Raw genomic sequence first — 19,799 nt, forward strand, 5'->3', positions numbered from 1 at the left:
AATGCGCCACCAACTAAAAAGGAGCTAAGATGTCCCTTGTGCCTGTACTTACACTGGCTTACCTATCCTTAAAGCCAGAACTCAACAATACGTATTACTGTTTGGCGGTAGAATATCTAATGAGTGGGTGGTCTACCCAGACGGGCTTGCACAAAGCCCTACCTCCAAGTAAAAAGTGTACAATTATCAATGTTAGTAGCATTACACTTATTGCGTTAGACGAAGTTTAAAACTTCTATTAGTTCGGAAAATATAGACCTGATCTATGAAGTTTTTGATTAGAAAATTTTACAATGTAACATAGAATTAACAACGAATAAATATCGAATTCCTTTGTTTAATAGAAGCAATACACGTACTTATTGATTGTCAAATTAAACATTACTATCGTTTCGGAAAATAAATTACTCTGACATGAGAAGATTCGACGAAATAAACTTAGAGGTTTTATTTTTTTAAATATATAACAATTTAATATATATTTAGAGTACAGAAGTGAAATAGATTTAAAAAAAAAAAAATCAATAATTTAAAATGCTTCTAACAATTTACTAACATTTGACGACCTCCGTGGTCGAGTAGTGTGTACACCGGTTTTCATGGGTACGCCACTCCGAGGTCTCGGGTCCGAATCCCGGCCGAGTCGAAATAGAAAAAGTTAACGTTTTCATGTTGTCTTTGGTCTGGGTACCGTCTTTGTAGTACCGTCGTTATTTCTGATATTTCATAACACAAGTGCTTTGGCTACTTACATTGGGATCAGAGTAATGTATGCGATGATGTCCAATATAAAAAAAAAATACTAACAAACCAAAAATAGAATCACATATAATTTAACGATTTTATCTTAACATATATAAATAACCAAATCATACATATTGAAGTAAATTACTTACACGATTGAGCTTACAATTCCAAATAAAACACAACGAACACTTTTAACAAATTACAAGTCGCGCCAATATCGACCGTACTGTCTGTGCCCAAACAGAAAAAAATAATGGCGGCTTAATTCAGTTTCGCGCCTTTTGGTTTTTTTTTTTTATTAGTTCTAGCCAGTTTTATGCATAAAGGAATAAAATCCTAAATTTATTTTAAAACATTTACTATGTTAAAATGTTTATGTATAAGATATTTATAGATAAATTAAACTGCATTATATTAACGGTACCTTTCTGGCCCTCGGTTATACAGATTTAATGGTGAGTGAGTTAGTGTAACTAGAGGCAATACATGCAGCTGCAGTTGGCGGCGCGTTAACGCATTTAATCTCACTGTTGCCAGTGTCTTTACGCGATGGTCACCATTTATTATGTCGCTCATTTTATAATTTAATTTCTCAAGAAATACATGAATACATTAAACGTAAGGCCTAAAAAAGTTTAATATAATCTCATTTCTTCAATTCTTTGTTACATTGTAAATTGTAAATAATAACAAAAAAACAGCGTGTACTTATGTACGCACGTGAGAAGTTCTACTTCTTTTGCGTGATAAAAAATAGTTTTTAATTGAATTCAAAGAATTAGTTACAACAAAATAATAATAATAAATACATTTTTATTTTTTTCAATAATTAAATATTCATATTAATTAATAGTATATAAGTAACTATTACTACGATAAAGTTATTTTTTCATTTTTCATTACTATGAAACTCACTCTACAATTTTAATATTCACAAATTAAATTTGTAAAAAAATTATGACATTTCCGTTTCGGAATCGGTAGTAGTTTTTAATTTGTCCATAAATAATTAAGTATCATCTTATATATTAATAGCGTAAGCCGATCGATAGCTGCACATAAAAAAAACGCTAAAGGTCTCTTTTTGAATACCTGCAGCCGTTGATGTGCAGAAAAATAAAGGATTCTTGATTGCTATTTACTAAATTATTACGTTTTAACAAAGAATTAATTTTAGTAGAGAGCGGAAAAAATTTACTGACCAGTTAAAAAGTAAGCTTAAGTTAAGCTGTATAAGAACAAAAATGAAAAACGTAAACAAAATTATAGGAAATTGTCGTCGACAAACTCCTATTCTAACTAAACTAATGTATACTATTTGACATTAAAATTTCATTTGGCGCCAAATGTAAATTAGTGAGTTTACAATGCAATAAAATGAAAACAAAACCTGTCATAAATCTGTTTCGAAATTCCTAAAAAAATCTTTTGAATAAACGTGAAGTTTCGCGGGAGATCCACTAGTTCTATATTGATTTGAAATCCCGTTAGATTTAAGTTTGAATTAAAAAAAAAAAAAAACTTTATCAACTTAATAATTTAGACAGAAATAGTACTTTATAGTTAATTATAGAGAAAATATTGACTGGACATTATTCATATGTAATTTGTTCGGTCTCATTTTATCTCGTTTTATGATTTATAGTTTTATAATAATAAGCTTTATATAATCGATATTTGTGTCAAACTCGCTCGAATACTTCTTGACATCAAATTAATATAATATGATAATATGGACATTATTCAATGAGCCCTAATGAATAAATTAATCTTCGTCAGATCATATCATAGTAACATTTTATGTCCAATATGATAGTTATATTATGTAAATTCGGTAAACATATTTATAATTGTGATATATGTATATAAAAATACTAATATAAAAATGGGTAAAATTTGTATATAGAGATAATCCTCGGAATTAAAGCTTCAATTTAAAAAATGTTTTCGTCAGTGAAAAATTACATTATTCCATGTGCTGCAGAATTGGAATTATATTTGTATAATAGCACTTTCTTTATAAGTAAATTGCGCCCGTGCAAAGCCGGGCGGGTCGCTAGTATTATATGAATATGTAATGAATTGTTCAGTACATTTTTCTCCTCTGTTCGTTAATCTTAAAAATAATAGCAAATATTATATTTATTGGTGACGTATGAAATTCTGGTCATTTCTTACATAGTGCCATTGACCTTGGAAACTGAGATGTCATTAACCTTTGTATTTACACTGAGTCACTCACCTTATGATGAGAGGGTAGTATCTACCCGGACAGGTTTGCCCAAATCAACAAAGCCCTATCAACAAGTTGAAAGTTAGTTATACCCATAGGATACATAGTCTACCTATAGGATACATGGACCAGTGGTAGGTAGGTTAGGTGTTCTTCGTAGGGTTTGTAAGCCGTCACGAATCTCTGACGTCATCCCACCGGCATATTGACTGAGGATTTGGTGCAGACTCACTGTTTGAGATACTATTTTTCCTCCTGAGTCCAAATCTACTGTATGTATGTTGAAAGAAAGCGAAAGAAAGAAGCGAAATCGATATTATTAATTTCCTGGGTGAGAAAATCCCGATGCTTTGAGATGAGTCTTTGCCTCACCGATACAAGTACAAATACCTAATATATGTAGTCGGTTCTTACAACAACCACGTTTTAATATGGGATGAGTCGATTAATTCTGTCGGTTCAATACATAATACATAGTAGGTAATTATTAACCAATATTGCAGGTATTTTAGTTTCCACAGCGTGGTAGTTCAACACAAATGCGTTTTGTTCGTTGTTTGAACTGAACGTTAATTTATTTGAAACTAAAACTATATTAAATCAAGTCGACATGTTGACAGCGACGTTATTTAGTTTACGTCGATCGCGGTATACAAAATACATTGTTCTGAATTAAATGTAAATTGGTTTTTAAGGTTCCACAGTCTATTCCGTGATTTAAAACCTACGGAATTCGATGATTGTGTTATCTTTTTTCATGATTACAAGATCTTGAAGTTTTACAGAAGTAACCTATTCCATAAAGTGCTTGTAAATGTCTACTTGAATAAAGTATATTTTGATTTGATTTCATTGATTTGTATTGACATAATAAGCAAGTCGTCTCTTCACGCATTAAATAATAATAATATTGTTTTTAAATAATATTGATATATTCAATTTCGACACATAATGTGTTATTTGACATCGATTTTGAAAAGGTAGGTAGTAGTAGGTAAGGCTTGGTGGTAGAGCTTTGTGACACTCATCATCTACTCCCGCCAAGCAGCAATATTTGCATCGTTGTGTTCCGGTTTGAAGGGTGGGTGAGCCAATGTAACTACAGGCAGAAGGGACAAACATCATAGTTCCCAAGGTCGGTGGCGCATTGGTGATGTAAGAAATGATTAATCTTTCTTACAGCGCCATTGTACATGAGAGGTGGTGACCACTTACCGTCAGATGATGAATCGATCTTTTGAATCTTATTTCTTTTATTCAGATTACGATGTACGGGAAATTTTAAATGTCATAAAACTACATATGAATATTCATATGTAGTTTTATGACATTTTAAATTTCCCTTTTTAGCACTAAATTAATATATTAAGGTATGCGTTATTTATGTACATAATATCGCGTTGTATCGGATCCCAGTATAATCTGAACTATCCTCTCAACAAAGCAAATATAACGTGTGAATCTGACCTCAATCGGTGAAGTCGTTCAGAAGTTGTACGATCACTAGCACACAGCTTAACACATACGAATCTATCAGGAAAATATGTCACATCGGATTCACGTAACTGGTTAGAAGACAAATCTATATAATTGTATATATATAACTGTCAACAGAAAGTGTGATTCAGGCTTAGTTAAATAATTAAAATATTTTTTACTGATTTGTGATTAAAGATATTTATTTTTCAAAATTAAATAATTTTTCAATTACTTGAACGTTAACCCAGCCAGACTTGCTCGCACAGCTTAGGTAGGTACCACTCATGCATCAAACATTTTACCATCAAACAGCAATACTTAACAGCTTTGTTGTGTCCTAGTTTGAAGGGTTAGTGAACCAGTGTAACAACAGGCAAAAAGCTCGTAAGATCTTAGTTCGCAAGGTTAGTGGCGCGTTCTCGATGTAGGGAATGATTAACATTTCTTACGGCGCCAGTGTCTATGGGCAGTGGTGACTACTTACCATCAAGCTCGCCTACCAACATCATAAAAAAAACTTAAACATTTTTACTTTATCACTTCGACGTGGACAATTAAATAATTTATTCAATGTCATCGGTTTCATATCATTTCTATGGTTGTGTTAGTATTAATTAATTAAAAAAAACTTATAATATAAACAGTCATAATATATTATAAATATTCGCAATGAAGTGACATTTACAAATATGAAACAAGCAAAGATCGCACCTTATACTACATATATTTAAACAATATAAAAAAAAAACAAAATATCGAATTATACAAATATAAATTATTTGCGTTCGGAAACATAGAATATCATTTTATGTATAGATAGATATATATCTATCTATATATATAATCATATGATTTCAAGCTCTTAATTAATATCAAACAGGACTTCCAGGCAAAGCTAAGCTTGTGTTTCAAAGACAATGCACTGTTATTGTCGCGTTATGCTGGTCTCAGGCCAGTGTGTCAACTAGTATATCGCTCGTTAAGCAGACTACATACTTGTTATATGATAGGGAACTTAGATTAATCATAGTTTAAGATTAAGGCAATAGTGTTGAATGAATTCTATATTAAAACCGCAATGTTGCTGCAATTATATCATATCTATTTATGAAAAACGATTAATTAATAAATTTCGGTATTTTTTTTAAAGTTTCAATTTAGATAGAGAATATACTCGGTATTGCAGTGCGATTCTGTAAGAACTCACTTCGTATCTCACTCGTGAAATGTTGACAACTGACTTATAGTGATACGCAATTTTGATACTCAATGTCACATATAAAATTCTCACATTTCAAGCTCGTTTTCTGCGGTGAGATTCGAGTTTCTTGTTACAGAATAGCCACACAGAACTTATAAAATTTTAAATTAATATTATTTATATTTAAGAATCTTGAGAAATAAAAAAAAACATGACCAATTATTCGTTAAATATTTTAAAAAAGTACTCAATGTCAAAATGGAATCCATGATTCTGTCACATAGATTATAAACGTATAATAAAGAACTTTTTTATTATTATTTTTATTGTCTGTGGTACGCCTTACATAGCTTATAGCTAGGTCTAGCGGCATTATCATTAGCATGCTTCTGTGTTAATAGTTATGATTAGCTGTTCGTATTTCCATTGTATATTATCATTAGATGGAAACGGAGTGAATACATAATTGGTTGTAAATTATAGAACAATTGATAAGTCTATATATACAATGTCTGTATGTACATATATGTCACAGCCAAATGGTTTAATTAGCCTTTTAATTTACAGCCAATTTACTAAAGGGCTGCTAAGAGAGCCGAGATGGCCTAGTGGTTAGAACGCGTGCATCTTAACCGATGTTTTCGGGTTCAAGCCCAGGCAGGCACCACTGAATTTTCATGTGCTTAATTTGTGTTTATAATTCATCTCTGCGGTGAAGGAAAACATCGTTAGGAAACCTGCATGTGTCTAATTTCAACGAAATTGTGCCACATGTGTATTCCACCAACCCGCATTGGAGCAGCGTGGATGAATATGCTTCAAACCTTCTCCTCAAAGGGAGAGAAGCCCTTTAGCCCAGCTGTGGGAAATTTACAGAAACTCTCAAAATATTTATGTTGATGATTTAGGTTGGAACATATTTTTTGGTTAAATGGCTAAATATTTATAATATCGCGCCTATACTGAGGCAGTTTTTTTTTTAAGTTTTGACCACTTAACATCATCCATTTTCCCATTTATAATATAGGTGGGACGATCCCACCTAGGTATATTATAAAGAATAAGCTAAAGATTTGACTTGGCTAGTTTTCATGTATGGCTATATATTTGGTTAATCAGCTAATTGACATTATAATAAACGCAACTATATTTATATTGTGAGGATATATTATATTAATCTTCTAAAAATATTTACTGCTTTTAAAAACTAGATAGCAAAATATTGAGAGAAACTATATAAATTGATGTTTAAAATCTACGATGTAAAATATATGAATATATGTATAAATATACTCTATTCCAACCATAATAGGAAAAAGCCAAATAAACAGCATTTTACTGGAAATTGACGCGATATAATTGGTCAAGAGCTTGATTAATCTATGAATTTCACAATGGATTTGCAAAAAAATGCCGTTTTGAACGTCTGCGAAACTGTTATCGGTATTTTGGAAGTAAAATTAAAGTCGAAATAAGTACTAAGTATTATAGTGTTGTATTATAAATAAATATATATTAATCATAAACTCTTAGTAGTGCAAAATATAGCTTATTTATATGTAAATCGCATGAAATACGTAGCTTTAAGGTTTGTTTATATTTTTTCCTACTTCCATTGGAATAGGATATATATACGGTAATGTGTAGGATCATGTTACATATTGTATTGTTATGACAACCTTGATCGTGCTTGATCGTGACCACTCGGAAACGGGAGGAAACTTTAACGAAAACATTAACTGAACAGAAAACAGAGCCTCTATAAAATTATTTAGGCTCGTCTTGATATATATTCAGTATTGACGTATTCCAGTTTGTATTGTGATTGAGCTGCATGTAATTAGTTGACGCGCAAAAGTTTTAAGCAAAAGCTGAGAATGTATATCCTATATATTTACTGTAATCATGCTACGTGTAAACAACACATGTATCTTACGAGTGCCTCGGTATCAGATCCCGAAGTCCCGGACTCAACCAAAGATCGGGCTGATATAAAAATCTTGGCCTATTCGGTTAAAAATTCTTATAAGCAGACCGGAGTCTAAAAAGTTGGATGCGTGTACAATTGATAATTTTAAGCACATTTAATTTACTTATTAGATTGAAGTCAAACCTTTTTCGATATTTTTTTAATATTCAATAAAAAAATATATCTCTCTGTCTCTATCTAGATAAATCCTATTGTTATCGGTGAACCTATGGCTCACAATTCTTACAGTGTCAGTCTCCATAGACAAACGTGATCTTTTTAATAAGATTGATCATCTTCCTAAAATATGAAGCGGTGCGTTGTGTACGTAAAATATTATAAAACCCGGTTTCTTTGTGTTGTAGATCTAGCTCGTACGTGGTTTGCGAGCGAGTTGCTAGCGTTGCAATATAAGAAGATTATTTTAAATATATAGTGGCTTCTTGCAGCTAATAAAAATGTTTATTTGTTATAAAATTGTAAGAGAAAAATTGTTTAACAGATATTTTTAAATAAACAACATTAATGGATTTTGTTTTGCATACAAATCGAAACTACCGAGTTATAAATGAAATTATTTTTTTAATTTACCATTTACAGTTTGATCTTTTTTATTTATAATAGCTATTAACATTTCGACACTAGCTAGGCGTCCCGGCTTCGCTTGGGTAGAATAAATGTCTATAGACAACGTTTATTTTGAAATATGTTCATATAGAAAACATTTTTTTTCTTTACGGTCAGGATATTTTTCCGTGCGTGCGCAGAGTAACTCACCAAAGCATTACTTGGTCGTCGGGCTATTTACAAGCCCGTCTGGATTCGTACTCCCCACTCTCATATATTCCACCTTCAAGCAGTAACATTTAGTAGAATTGTGTTCCGACTTGAAGGGTGAATAAGCCAGTGTAACAACATCTCAGTTTCCAAGGTTGTTGATGCATTCCTACCTAAGTAGGAAATGATTTAAATTTTATACAGGTGCCCGTCTTCATGTTTCATTTGTTTATTTTTATACTATAAAAATAAACAAATGAAAAACGCGTGAGCCACTACGATATACGCCAAATGTATGAACGACTTGCAGTTTACAACGAAATTCTGAACGAAAAATCTGTCATAGGATACAAAACTTCTAAAAAATCTATTGAATAAACGCGAAGTTTCGCGGGTGACCCGCTCGTATAATATTATTCTCGATTAAAACGAAAAAGTTTTTATAACTGTCACATATTTTCTAAAAAGTTACATCAAGTAAAATCTTTGGGTGAGTACTTTTAATCGTGTTAATGAGAAAACTTCAGTTGTAATATTTTTAATAAAACCGCCTAATAAAATCCCACGGTCCGTTCTTTTACAAACAGACTGAAGTTCGACATTTATTATATCAACTTCTTTTGGTACGAAAAAGACGAAATTACACTGAAATTGGATTCGGACGGTTTATGTAGCGATCTAAAAATATGATATAAAGAATAAAGTTGGTAGAAAATATTTAGAAATTTACTTGGTAGGGCTTTGTGAGATAACGTCCTGGTATTACCCTCGATAAGATATTCATTAAACAAACAGCTATAGTATTGATGTGTTCCGGTTTGATGTGTGAGTGAGCTAGCGTAAATACAGGCCCACGGGTCATTTTAGGTTGGTGATGCGTTGATGTGCTGATCACTTGCCATTTTATATAGGCTCATTTGACATTTGCCTACCGCCATTTTGAAAAAAAAAAAAAAAAAATCGATATTTAGTTCTTTTTTTGAAATGAAATAATTAGTGTCGTATTTTAGAAAATCTTAATATATTAATAAAATTAGTTACATTATCTTTGTATGATAAGTTAGAACATTGGACCAATCTCATTACTAACCGGCACGAGGCAGTAGACATAAAATGAGATTTATAAGTTTTATTAATTAAATATATTATACATGCGTCGTCACGCACGAACACTCCGTCTCATACTCGTTCACGGCATATGAGCTTGATCTTAAACACCGTCGCTCTTAAAAAAACAATTTATAATGTAGCAAATTCCTTTACAATATTTTAGTAACATTTTATCCGTGTGAATCTATCTCATGCATACATTTAAAATATATTTGTTTTATGATACATTTAAGATTTGTTTGACGAACAAATAGGCCACCTGGTGGTAAGTGGTCACCACCGCCAATAGATATTAGAGCTGTTAGAAATATTAAACCCTTTAATCATGGAAATTAAAATGGCACATCTCTTGTACCTTTGTGGTGTTGGAACACAACAATACTCATTTTATTAATTAGTGGTAGAACATATTATGATGACTAGCTGGTACCCACCCAATCGGGATTGCACTAAGCTCTATAGTAAATTATAATTTTTTTAAGTAGATTTTACTTTATCATTAAAAAAAAAAGTTAAATATTACCACGTGTTCGTGACCGGTAAACACAGTAGTTATTATTTTTTACTAATATTCTCTTATCGATTAATAATGTCGAACTATTCCGAAATTAGCCGAAGCGTGAACATGTATGTTAACGAGATACGCTGTACGTGATACAAGAAAATTCGCGTACACTCAATTGTCTCTGTTCTAGTGAGGTTTTTTGAAACGAATTTATTCTACGCGGTTTACGTTAGAGAGAACTGGCAGAAAACGTCACATATTGAAAAAAACGTTATGTCATCCAGGCGACTTCTCTCTCTCTTTCACTTTCGCTCTGTCTCTTTCTACCATATGTAAGTTTAATATAACATTATCTAAGCTATTTTTTTTGTATAATAATAATAACAATAATTTTTCTGTCTGTCTGTTAATTTATTTCATAGTATCTGTTATTTCATAGATACATAATATACGAAAGCGATTTTATTCCTATGACACGATCGAAAAAGGGGGCATCTGATGGAAAGGTAACGCATAAAGACTTTGGCACCGTAAGAAATATAAAAAAATGTCTTTGTTGCAAATAACATTGTTGATATACTTTCAAGTGGATGTACTAATAAAATACATTAAGGAAAATTACATAAACTCAATGAAGCTTCGAATTTATCGAATTATTGCCTCCATCAATCAAGGGGACGGCGTTGAAGAAATAAAATCGGTACACCATCAATTCCCGCCAACGACACTGCAAATTGTTAAACTTTTCTCTGTTATTCGCTTGAAAATTAAATTCTTATGTAATTCTCTTTAGGAATTACAGTTTCGTTAATACATTTATAATTGCTAAGTGATGTTTGCTGTTTTTTTTATTTGACTTAGTACATTTTTGTAATATTAATGTTATGTATAACCATTTTTGTTATTTGGTTTAAAAGTTTTTATTTTTAACAACATCAACATGAAGTGGCAAGGGGCCAACTTAAAGTAAGTGGACAACAGTGGGAAATTTACAGGCTGTTAACGTTGTATTCTTTAGATGGTCAAAGCTAGCTTGGTAGCCAAGCTATGGAACTAAGTTATTATCTCCCTTGTGCCTCTTACATTGATTGAAACTGAAATAAAAACAATACCAAAAATTTTGCTTTTTAGCGGTAGAATATGTAGTGAATGGGTGATACCTACACAGACGGACTCGCATAAACCTCTACCCTACCCTATTATAAATTATCTATTTATCTATGTTTATATAATATGTTCATATTATATAAACATACATATATACATATAAACATACATTATGCTTTAACTATATAAAAAAAAATCCAAACGTCTTGTTACCTTTTTCTATTTACTAACCAATTTTCTTTGGTAGCCTTGGACAAGATTTAGTGTTAGCAAAATAAAATCTATATATAATGGGAAAGTACTTCTGGTTGTTACGATTTAATAGTGATGAAATTTAATACGTAGTTTGAACCCCAAGGACGTTTTTTTTCACCCTTCAATGTAAAGTTGGAGATGTACGATTGTATGCGAATACTTAGACTGTACGTGGCATACTTATATCCACACCAGGTCGAAGGCTCGAAATTCGAAACGTGCAAATAAATGTTTGCATGGTTTTGCTAGTATTATACAAAAGGCGCATTCTTGCTTGTTTAACTAATAAATCAATCACACCTTTAACTATAGGGCAATATTAACCTAAATTTTTATAATAGAGGCATGGAACAGTTGTGGGTTTAAGGACCCCTCTAGTGGTATGTCATCATTACTAAATATTAAGGTCAAGGCTTTGCGGTTTTAACTTATAAAGATTAAGGAGGATTAAGGAGGAGAAGATTTCTAATGGTAAATAGCTTATTATTATGAATTTATTAAATAGCTATTCGTAAACGACCACATAGTATTACCGCCCAATGCATCAATACCTTGTAGCATAATAATATATTAAAAAAAAGCACGCTTAGCCTGTCAAAGGCTTGGATTTACTCTTGGGCGCGAAGAGTAGAGTAGAGCCATAGAAAATTTGTCGTTTTGGTTGGTTTTTGAAATTAATTATTATTATTTAAAAGTAATTAATGATATTGTTGTTATGACGTCAGATACTTATTTGTCTAAACTTTTTAAAAGTAAGTATGTTTCACTTCTGGTCGATAACAATAGTGTTACTCCCGAGAAATTCCCTTTTCTCCTGATAACAAGGTTGCCGGTATTTTATAGCTACACGCTATTTAGGTTATGTTAGATGTAATTAAACAAAAACAAACACCAAAATATTATGTATGCAATATTTTAAACTCGTAACATTTTCTTGTTTTAACTTAATTGAAGTCTATGAAACTGCTATAAATTTTGTTTTAGCGCAAGATTAACGCCAACATCGTAAGATAGACTGACGTTAATATCTCTAAAGAGGATAGGATCTAATAAATCTACTGAAATTGGTTGTATTTTGAACGCGAGAGTGAAAACAAAATTTAACAGACAATTTTATTATTTGTTAAACTGATACTTTAGTCGAAAAATTTTCAGTCGTATGATAGTAGGGGTTTCCTCAACCTCGTTTGTAGTATAGGTAGTACGGGTAGTACCTATGCAGACGAGTTTCATATAGCCCAGCCAGCAAGCCCAGTGTAGCATATAGTAATAAATCTTGTGAAATTTACAGTAACACGGTATTTAGGCTGCAGATTGCCTCGTTGGTCTTGTGGCTAGATATAAAGCTCGAGAACCTCAGGTCATGTCGATAAAAAGATATTGGGGTTTTTTTTCGAAAAAATCTCATTAATACCCCGGAGTTTCAGTTGTTCTTTCGCCTCGGAATTCAGTCGGATTAGGAAGGGAGGGAATAGAGAGTGCACCTGTGTACATACTTGCTCACAATAGATAAGTTCCCTAAACGGATGGACTATTTAATCATCAGGGGATTCATCAGGAAATTATTCTGCCATTATCAGGGGACCAATATGTGGCCTAGTTTGTTTTGGTATATCAACAAATGAAAATATATTGAATTATGATGCAATATATAAAAATATAAGAGTTTCGTTATATACGCGACACGCACACACAAATGAGTAGAGAGCAAGAAAGGGAGGAAGCATGACGGCATAACAGAGGGTCATCCCGTTAACTGTCGCGGCATATACGTAGTTTCATCCTCAAGTAGATGTTTTAAATTAAAAAATACCTTCACCAAACAAAAAAAAAATGCTCAGTCTTGCATATTTTAGAACAATATAGTAAAAACATAAACTATGACAGATAATTGCGTTTTTTAAGCTAAAATAGAAAGGAGTAAATTGTAGAATACCGCCGAAGACTGTTTACTCACAAATCAAAATCGCCCGACGATGGCACTTTTATTTGTGTATCGGTAAGTTCGTTTACGTCGCTTCCAGACACGGCTGAAGTTTGAAACATTTCTGTAAACCTAAGTTACTTAGTTTGAAAATAAGTTAGATAGAAAATTTCAAACATGATAATTACGTTTTGTTATTTTAGTAATATCTGTGTAACATTTTTATTACCTTAATAATTTTATAAAAATCCTTTATAGTGTGTAATCATTGCTTGTTTAAATGATATAGGCTGGTAGCTGTAGTAATAGCATCATTTAAAGATTATTTATATGTTAGGAGAAATGCGTATGCTATTTATAACGGTATTATTATTATGATTTTTCTTTCTCTTTTTTCTTCTCCGTTTTATAAAGGTAATACACAGATACACGAGCCTAAGTCAAGTATATATGTATTTGTAGAATTTTTCGACATTTGTAGACATTCGAAACGTAACCGTTGCCGTTTTGCCGTTTTCATATTCTACAAGCACAAGGATCCTGTTGCGGTTCGGTCATAATTTATATAAAAAATAGAATTATCCTTCAGTTACGATTGTGCTAAGATTATTTTTTGATGACCTCCGTGGTCGAGTAGTGTATACACCGGTTTTCATGGGTACGCCACTCCGAGGTCTCGGGTTCGATTCCCGGCCGAGTCGATGTAGAAAAAGTTCTTTAGTTTTCTATGTTGTCTTGGGTCTGGGTGTTTGTGGTACCGTCGTTACTTGTGATTTTCCATAACACAAGTGTTTTAGCTACTTACATTGGGATCAGAGTAATGTATGTGATGTTGTCCAATATTTTTTTTTGTGAGGAATAGTCCACATTGAATCTGAATATAATCAGGAATGTATCAGATAGATGCTTTTTTTTGTCTTTCGAATGTCAAATTATTTTTGACACCGAGAAAGAAATAATTAAAAGTTAGTAATTATTTATCTGTTGTATTATACATACTTCACATTAGCCTGATGTGATAATAATCTTACCCTTTCTTCGTTGCTATTCATACCTAATGCAACATCACTAAAATCGAAATCAAATGTAACATACAAATTGTTTTCAGTATAAAGGCCTGAATTTGCGTCTGATTCCATTAGCAGCACATTGTATTCGTTGCTATTGTTTAAAATATAATTCACACTAATATGCAACTTATACACTATAAATAGAGTTTATAACTCCTTAGCAAAATATTCGATAATAATCCCATGTATTTCATACAATCATTCTTTAATTTAAGCTTTAATATCTTGTGATAAGGTTTAAAATTGATTGTAGTCAAATATATTACAGTTGTTCAAATTCATTCAGCGCCGGAATACGGATATGGGATTTGAAACAATGAAGACAATATTCCCATAACACAGTATCCTAATCCATTTAACTATTGTAACATTTAAAGTAAACACTTAGCTAAATTTCTGTATTCTGGATATATACGGATGGTAGTTGTTAATTGTTAGGTATTTAACCAAATAAACTTTTTCAAATATAAATCTTTACCAACATCATGACCATCATGATTATGTGACAAATACTACAAGAGTAACTACTGAGTTTCTTACCGGTTCTTCTCGGTAGAATCTCGATTAACATTCGGAACCGTTGGTAGCTTTACTTAATATAGTTTGTTAAATGACGATTCAAAAGTGCTTGTAAAAGCCTACTTAAATAAAGTATATTTTTTTTAAGAATTACACGAAACATTCTACATACAGTTCATTCAATTCTAATTATCTCATAATTCGATTGAAGAAAGAATAAAGATAAACAAATCGTAGATTATATAATACATTATACTTGTGTAAATGATTTATTCCATGTAATTTGCTAATTGCTCAGTTATATTGTACAGTAATAACAGTTCTTGATTAATTTATATATTTATTTATAATACCACACTATTCCACCTAACCTCCCAGATTCTACTTAAACGTCCCTCACATTAATTCCCGTAATACGAGTAACTTCTTTTATACCATTAAAAATCCACCATATCGATTTTTCTCATTGTTATACATCACCATTAGTAATCAAGTGAAAGATTTAGATACATGTCATGCCGCCGCCGATACACAGCCTCACTGAGTTAAGTCGAAAAATAAAGTATTTTATTTGTGCTCATATCTAATTTTATGGTATATTGTATTGATTACATTAATATTTATATAAATATAATAGTTAAAAATGTATTATATTTCTCATTTTAATCATTAATTATGTTTAATTTATATTTTTAATACATATTGTGTAGTGTGATAGTGCATGGTGAGACTTGCTGTATATAGTAGAACATTTGCCAAGATAATTTTGTGATGATTTTTTTTAATGAGATATTGTATCTACTGTTGATTGTCCTATTGAAAATTAAATAATAAAAACTATAATATTACTTCCAAAGCTTAGTCGACTCGGCTTTTTTTTTTCAAATCGTAATGAATCTTACAAATTATTCGACCAATGATATGCCCTCGATTCAATGACAAATGTAACTTTTCGTCTTTTGTGTCCTTGTGGTTGGAATATAAATAATGCCTTTGAAGTACCTATAATATAGTTTTTATATTTGTTAGTAGTGTATCGACATCATCATCGTAATAAATTACTTTAAACAGTTCCTCCTGGAAAAAATATTTAACTCGGTGGAAAATTATTAGAAATAATAAAACAAACTCGTAATTTTATAAAAGATTTTAATAATACTCTTACATCTCTTTTGTATTTAGATACAATATTTACAAAAACTTACAATTATTTTCCTACTTACAATAAAATACAAACCTCAAATATATGAAGATGTCATGATTTTTTGTAACCGTCTAACAATTTCGAAAACTTATAATGAAATATAGACAGTTCTAGGCAGTGATTTTGCTGATATGAATATTGATGATGAAAAGCTTCGAAAAACTAAATTTACAACTAATAAATACGATCACAAAGGTACATAATTGGATGGTGAAAATGAAAACATCGATAAAACAAACAAACGCACCAATTATAATGTTTCAATAGATGCTTTATAAGATGTTCTTGAAGCAGATACGGTTACAGAAGAAACTATAATTTCTCTAAATGTCTATATAAAAATATAGCTAGAGAAGTTAAAAATTCTTCAAACATCAAATTAGTGTTTAAATCATTATGTACCTTTGGGAGTAAACTATCACTAGCTGATATCATGATAATCAGACAAAGACATAATTTTATTAATTAACCAATATTGAAAAATAAATCAATTAAACAATTAAAGCTCTTTCAAAAAGAGATTAAAAGGGAACACGCGTAACAAATGACATCCCTGTAAAAATATTTTGCGCAATTAAGCACGTTACGCGTGGATGGCGCGTCTGAGCGTCTTCTGTCTTTTTGCGCAAAATTGTGCATAGCACTTTGCCCAATCTTTTCTTTTAAATATTTGCCTAATTATCATGTCGGCTTACTATAATTCTATATAAAATTATTCACCAATAATGTTATAATTTACATTATATCACACGAACCCTTTCATCCGATCTGTTCGATGTTACCATCGTTAAACTAATAAATATTAAGACGTGGGTTGGTTTTAGACTAAAGGTGGATTAGGCGTTGAAAAAAAATATAATTAATGAAATTTATTTTGATTAAAATGATAGGCTTAGGTTACAACACACTAGTGACCTAATCACGAGATGGACGATTCACAATCGAATTTAGAACATTTAAATTAGAAATAACGGAACTATTGAATTTGCGTCAAATTTATATCTGCAACCAACTTAATTAAATAACTTATAATAATATGTCTAAATCAAACTCAAAATCAAACAATTTGCTGTTCTAATTAAAGTTACTTTTTTAAAAGCCGTTTCAATCCAAATTATCACAACAAATTCCAAGAATGAACTCGTAAACTTTCTATCTCAAATCCAATTTCGTAATCTTCAAACGAAAGGAAAAGTTGGATAAAAATAAAATCATTCGCATTTGGCACTTCCCATAACCTAAGCCTACTAAAATTACAGATTTAACTCGAAAATGAAGGGAATATTACTAGCCTTAACTTTTAGTAGAGTTTTCTCTTATCTTCTTGCGGCTGGTGCTTGAGTGTGGTGCGAACAACTTTCTACGTTTTCTGGCCAATCACACACGTTTTCGTTGGGGTTGAAGACCAGATTCTGAGGACAAGGCATGTGGTGCTTTCTCTCTCCTTCGCACATGTAGTACATGGTACAGTCCGCTTTGTCCGGATGGTAGGATATGTGACCGTCCTCTTCTTCGCATATTACTTCTGCGGCTGTAGACAAGATGACAAATAATGGGTTCATAGTTTATAAACTTTTGGCAAAAATGGGTAAGATTAAAACTTGGGAAGTATTATAATATTTTGTTTTATGAACGTTTTTGCTGTTACTTTACTTACAAGAGTTTTTAATTTCATGTTAATTTGTAATAAATTATATATTTTGACATTAATTTTGGCTTTTACATATTATTTTATTAATTTGCGTCATAATATTATGGGGAACAATATACTCACGATTCTTTGTAGTGTACTGTCCGTTAGGGTTGTAAGATTCGTACGGTCCATCATACTCCAGTTTCACCTTGTAGTCTCCCAGTTCCTGCCTCATGGCGGCGATGAGAGGATACTTTCCAGTGCCGCAAGAGCCTCGGAAGTCATCCATGTCAATGGACCAGACCATTATGCCTCCGAAACCTTCTTCTTTAAGCCAGGTCATCTGGTGGTTATAACAGAGTTTTAGCGAGATGTAATTTGTAATTTCAAAACTTTATTCAACTTAATAATTAGCTTGTCTAGGAAGTAATTGCTAAGATTCTGTGGCAGTGATGGAGAAAGGTTAATATTTATTTGAGAGGACTTTATTGTTTTTTGCTTATTACGTTTACAAAGCTTTGACGTTTTACAAGTTTATATTAGAATTATTGTATTCTAGACTATTTCTCAACTGTGATACGATTTATTTCATGTATTTGATAATAATCTCGAATAAAAAACCTTGAATAATGAGACGTATTACTCGATAAAGGATAATGTATAATAAAAAAGTGTGGACTTAGTAGTCGTTGATTTTCACGCAAGAGAATTAATAATTCAGTTCAATTAGTAGTTTTATTTAATAATCTATGTAGCTGATTGTCGCAAAAGAGTAACGAGTTTCTTGCCAGTTCTTCTCGGTAGAATCTACATTCCGACCGGTGGTGGCTTTAAATTTAATTAAACCATGAAAATGTTAAAATTTAATTAATTTAAAAGTGCTCGCAAGAGCCTCTTTGAATACATTATATTTTGATTTTGATTATATATGAAGTAGCTAATAAATATACCGAAAATAATAAAGAAGTAACAATAATCTTACACAACCTTTTTGGTACTTGATCGTTATTTTGTGTTAAGAATAATTATTTAGAAAGGTCAATGATCAAATGTTCTTACGAAGATTTGAGATAAGATCGATTCATAGACATTTCCAAAGTTAAGGACGCTGCAAATCTTAAGTCCCTGAATAGAAACTAGGCAATATGATAAATTACCATACGTATCTATTTCCAGTTCACGATCTAATATAAATCCATTTTGTCATCCACTTTTTAGTTTTTTGGGTAACGTACCTTGGTCTTCAGCGATCTCTCATCATCGAAGCCCACCCATTGGTCGTCTCTGTACGCGAATGGAACCATTTGCTCATTGTCCCATACAAGTGTCGTGTTGTCTTCTCTCAGGAAGTCGCAGATTTCGTAGTATGACATGAAGCCAGCTTCGTTTGTAAAGCGACCAGCTAGACCTGATAATTTGAAATATTTTATGTATATGGTTGATATTATAACCGAATTATTTTAAAGAATTGAATACTAAATTAACATATTAACTTGTATGTCTAGTATTTAAACTCTAATATAGATAAAATTGACGGGACTTTCAATAATTAGTAATAAATAAAGGTACTATAACTATTAATCAGTATGTCTTACCACCGCCTGAAGCTGGAGCACCTATGTCGAATTGAGTTCCGTTGATCAAAGTGAAGGAACGACCGTATGTGGGCATTCCGATCATCAGCTTCTCTTTGGGAGCACCTTGACGTACCCATTCACGAGCTGAATAGTCCTGGAAAGATATTTTAATTCTTACTATCTGAAACTTTATATTTGTAAATAAGATTTCGTGATGATGATACCTTAACAAGGTATATAAAAATAACCCATTTTCTAATGAAACGTTATAGAAGCACGTGTTTTTTAAGGAAGATATATTTATATTTGAGTATGTGTGCATTTACTATACAAAAATGTATGCATGTTTAAAAAAACTAGATAAGTGTAAATCATCCAAAGTATTACCTACTTGTTCCAATAAATTGTATTTCCAGATATTTGGAACTAATTTATTTGATAACTAAACGTGAACTTAACGACGAACAAGCAACTCACAAGTAAAATATT

At 31.5% G+C, this 19,799-nt stretch overlaps 1 protein-coding gene across 1 annotated transcript in view; it reads right to left on the minus strand.

Annotated features, from left to right (window-relative positions):
- Positions 1 to 16,181: 16,181 nt before the first annotated feature.
- LOC125065730 (probable chitinase 10) overlaps positions 16,182 to 19,799 on the minus strand; it is a 106,710-nt gene continuing 103,092 nt past the window's right edge. The window contains exons 16-19 of the mRNA XM_047673516.1: positions 19,329 to 19,464; positions 18,969 to 19,141; positions 17,875 to 18,076; positions 16,182 to 17,631 (exon numbers count right to left, since the gene is read on the minus strand). Of these exons, the coding sequence (XP_047529472.1) occupies positions 17,417 to 17,631; positions 17,875 to 18,076; positions 18,969 to 19,141; positions 19,329 to 19,464 (726 nt within the window). The 3' untranslated portion in view covers positions 16,182 to 17,416. The remainder of the gene's footprint in view (positions 17,632 to 17,874; positions 18,077 to 18,968; positions 19,142 to 19,328; positions 19,465 to 19,799) is intronic.

Source organism: Vanessa atalanta, chromosome 8 (assembly GCF_905147765.1).
Source record: "Vanessa atalanta chromosome 8, ilVanAtal1.2, whole genome shotgun sequence".
NCBI lineage: Eukaryota > Metazoa > Arthropoda > Insecta > Lepidoptera > Nymphalidae > Vanessa > Vanessa atalanta.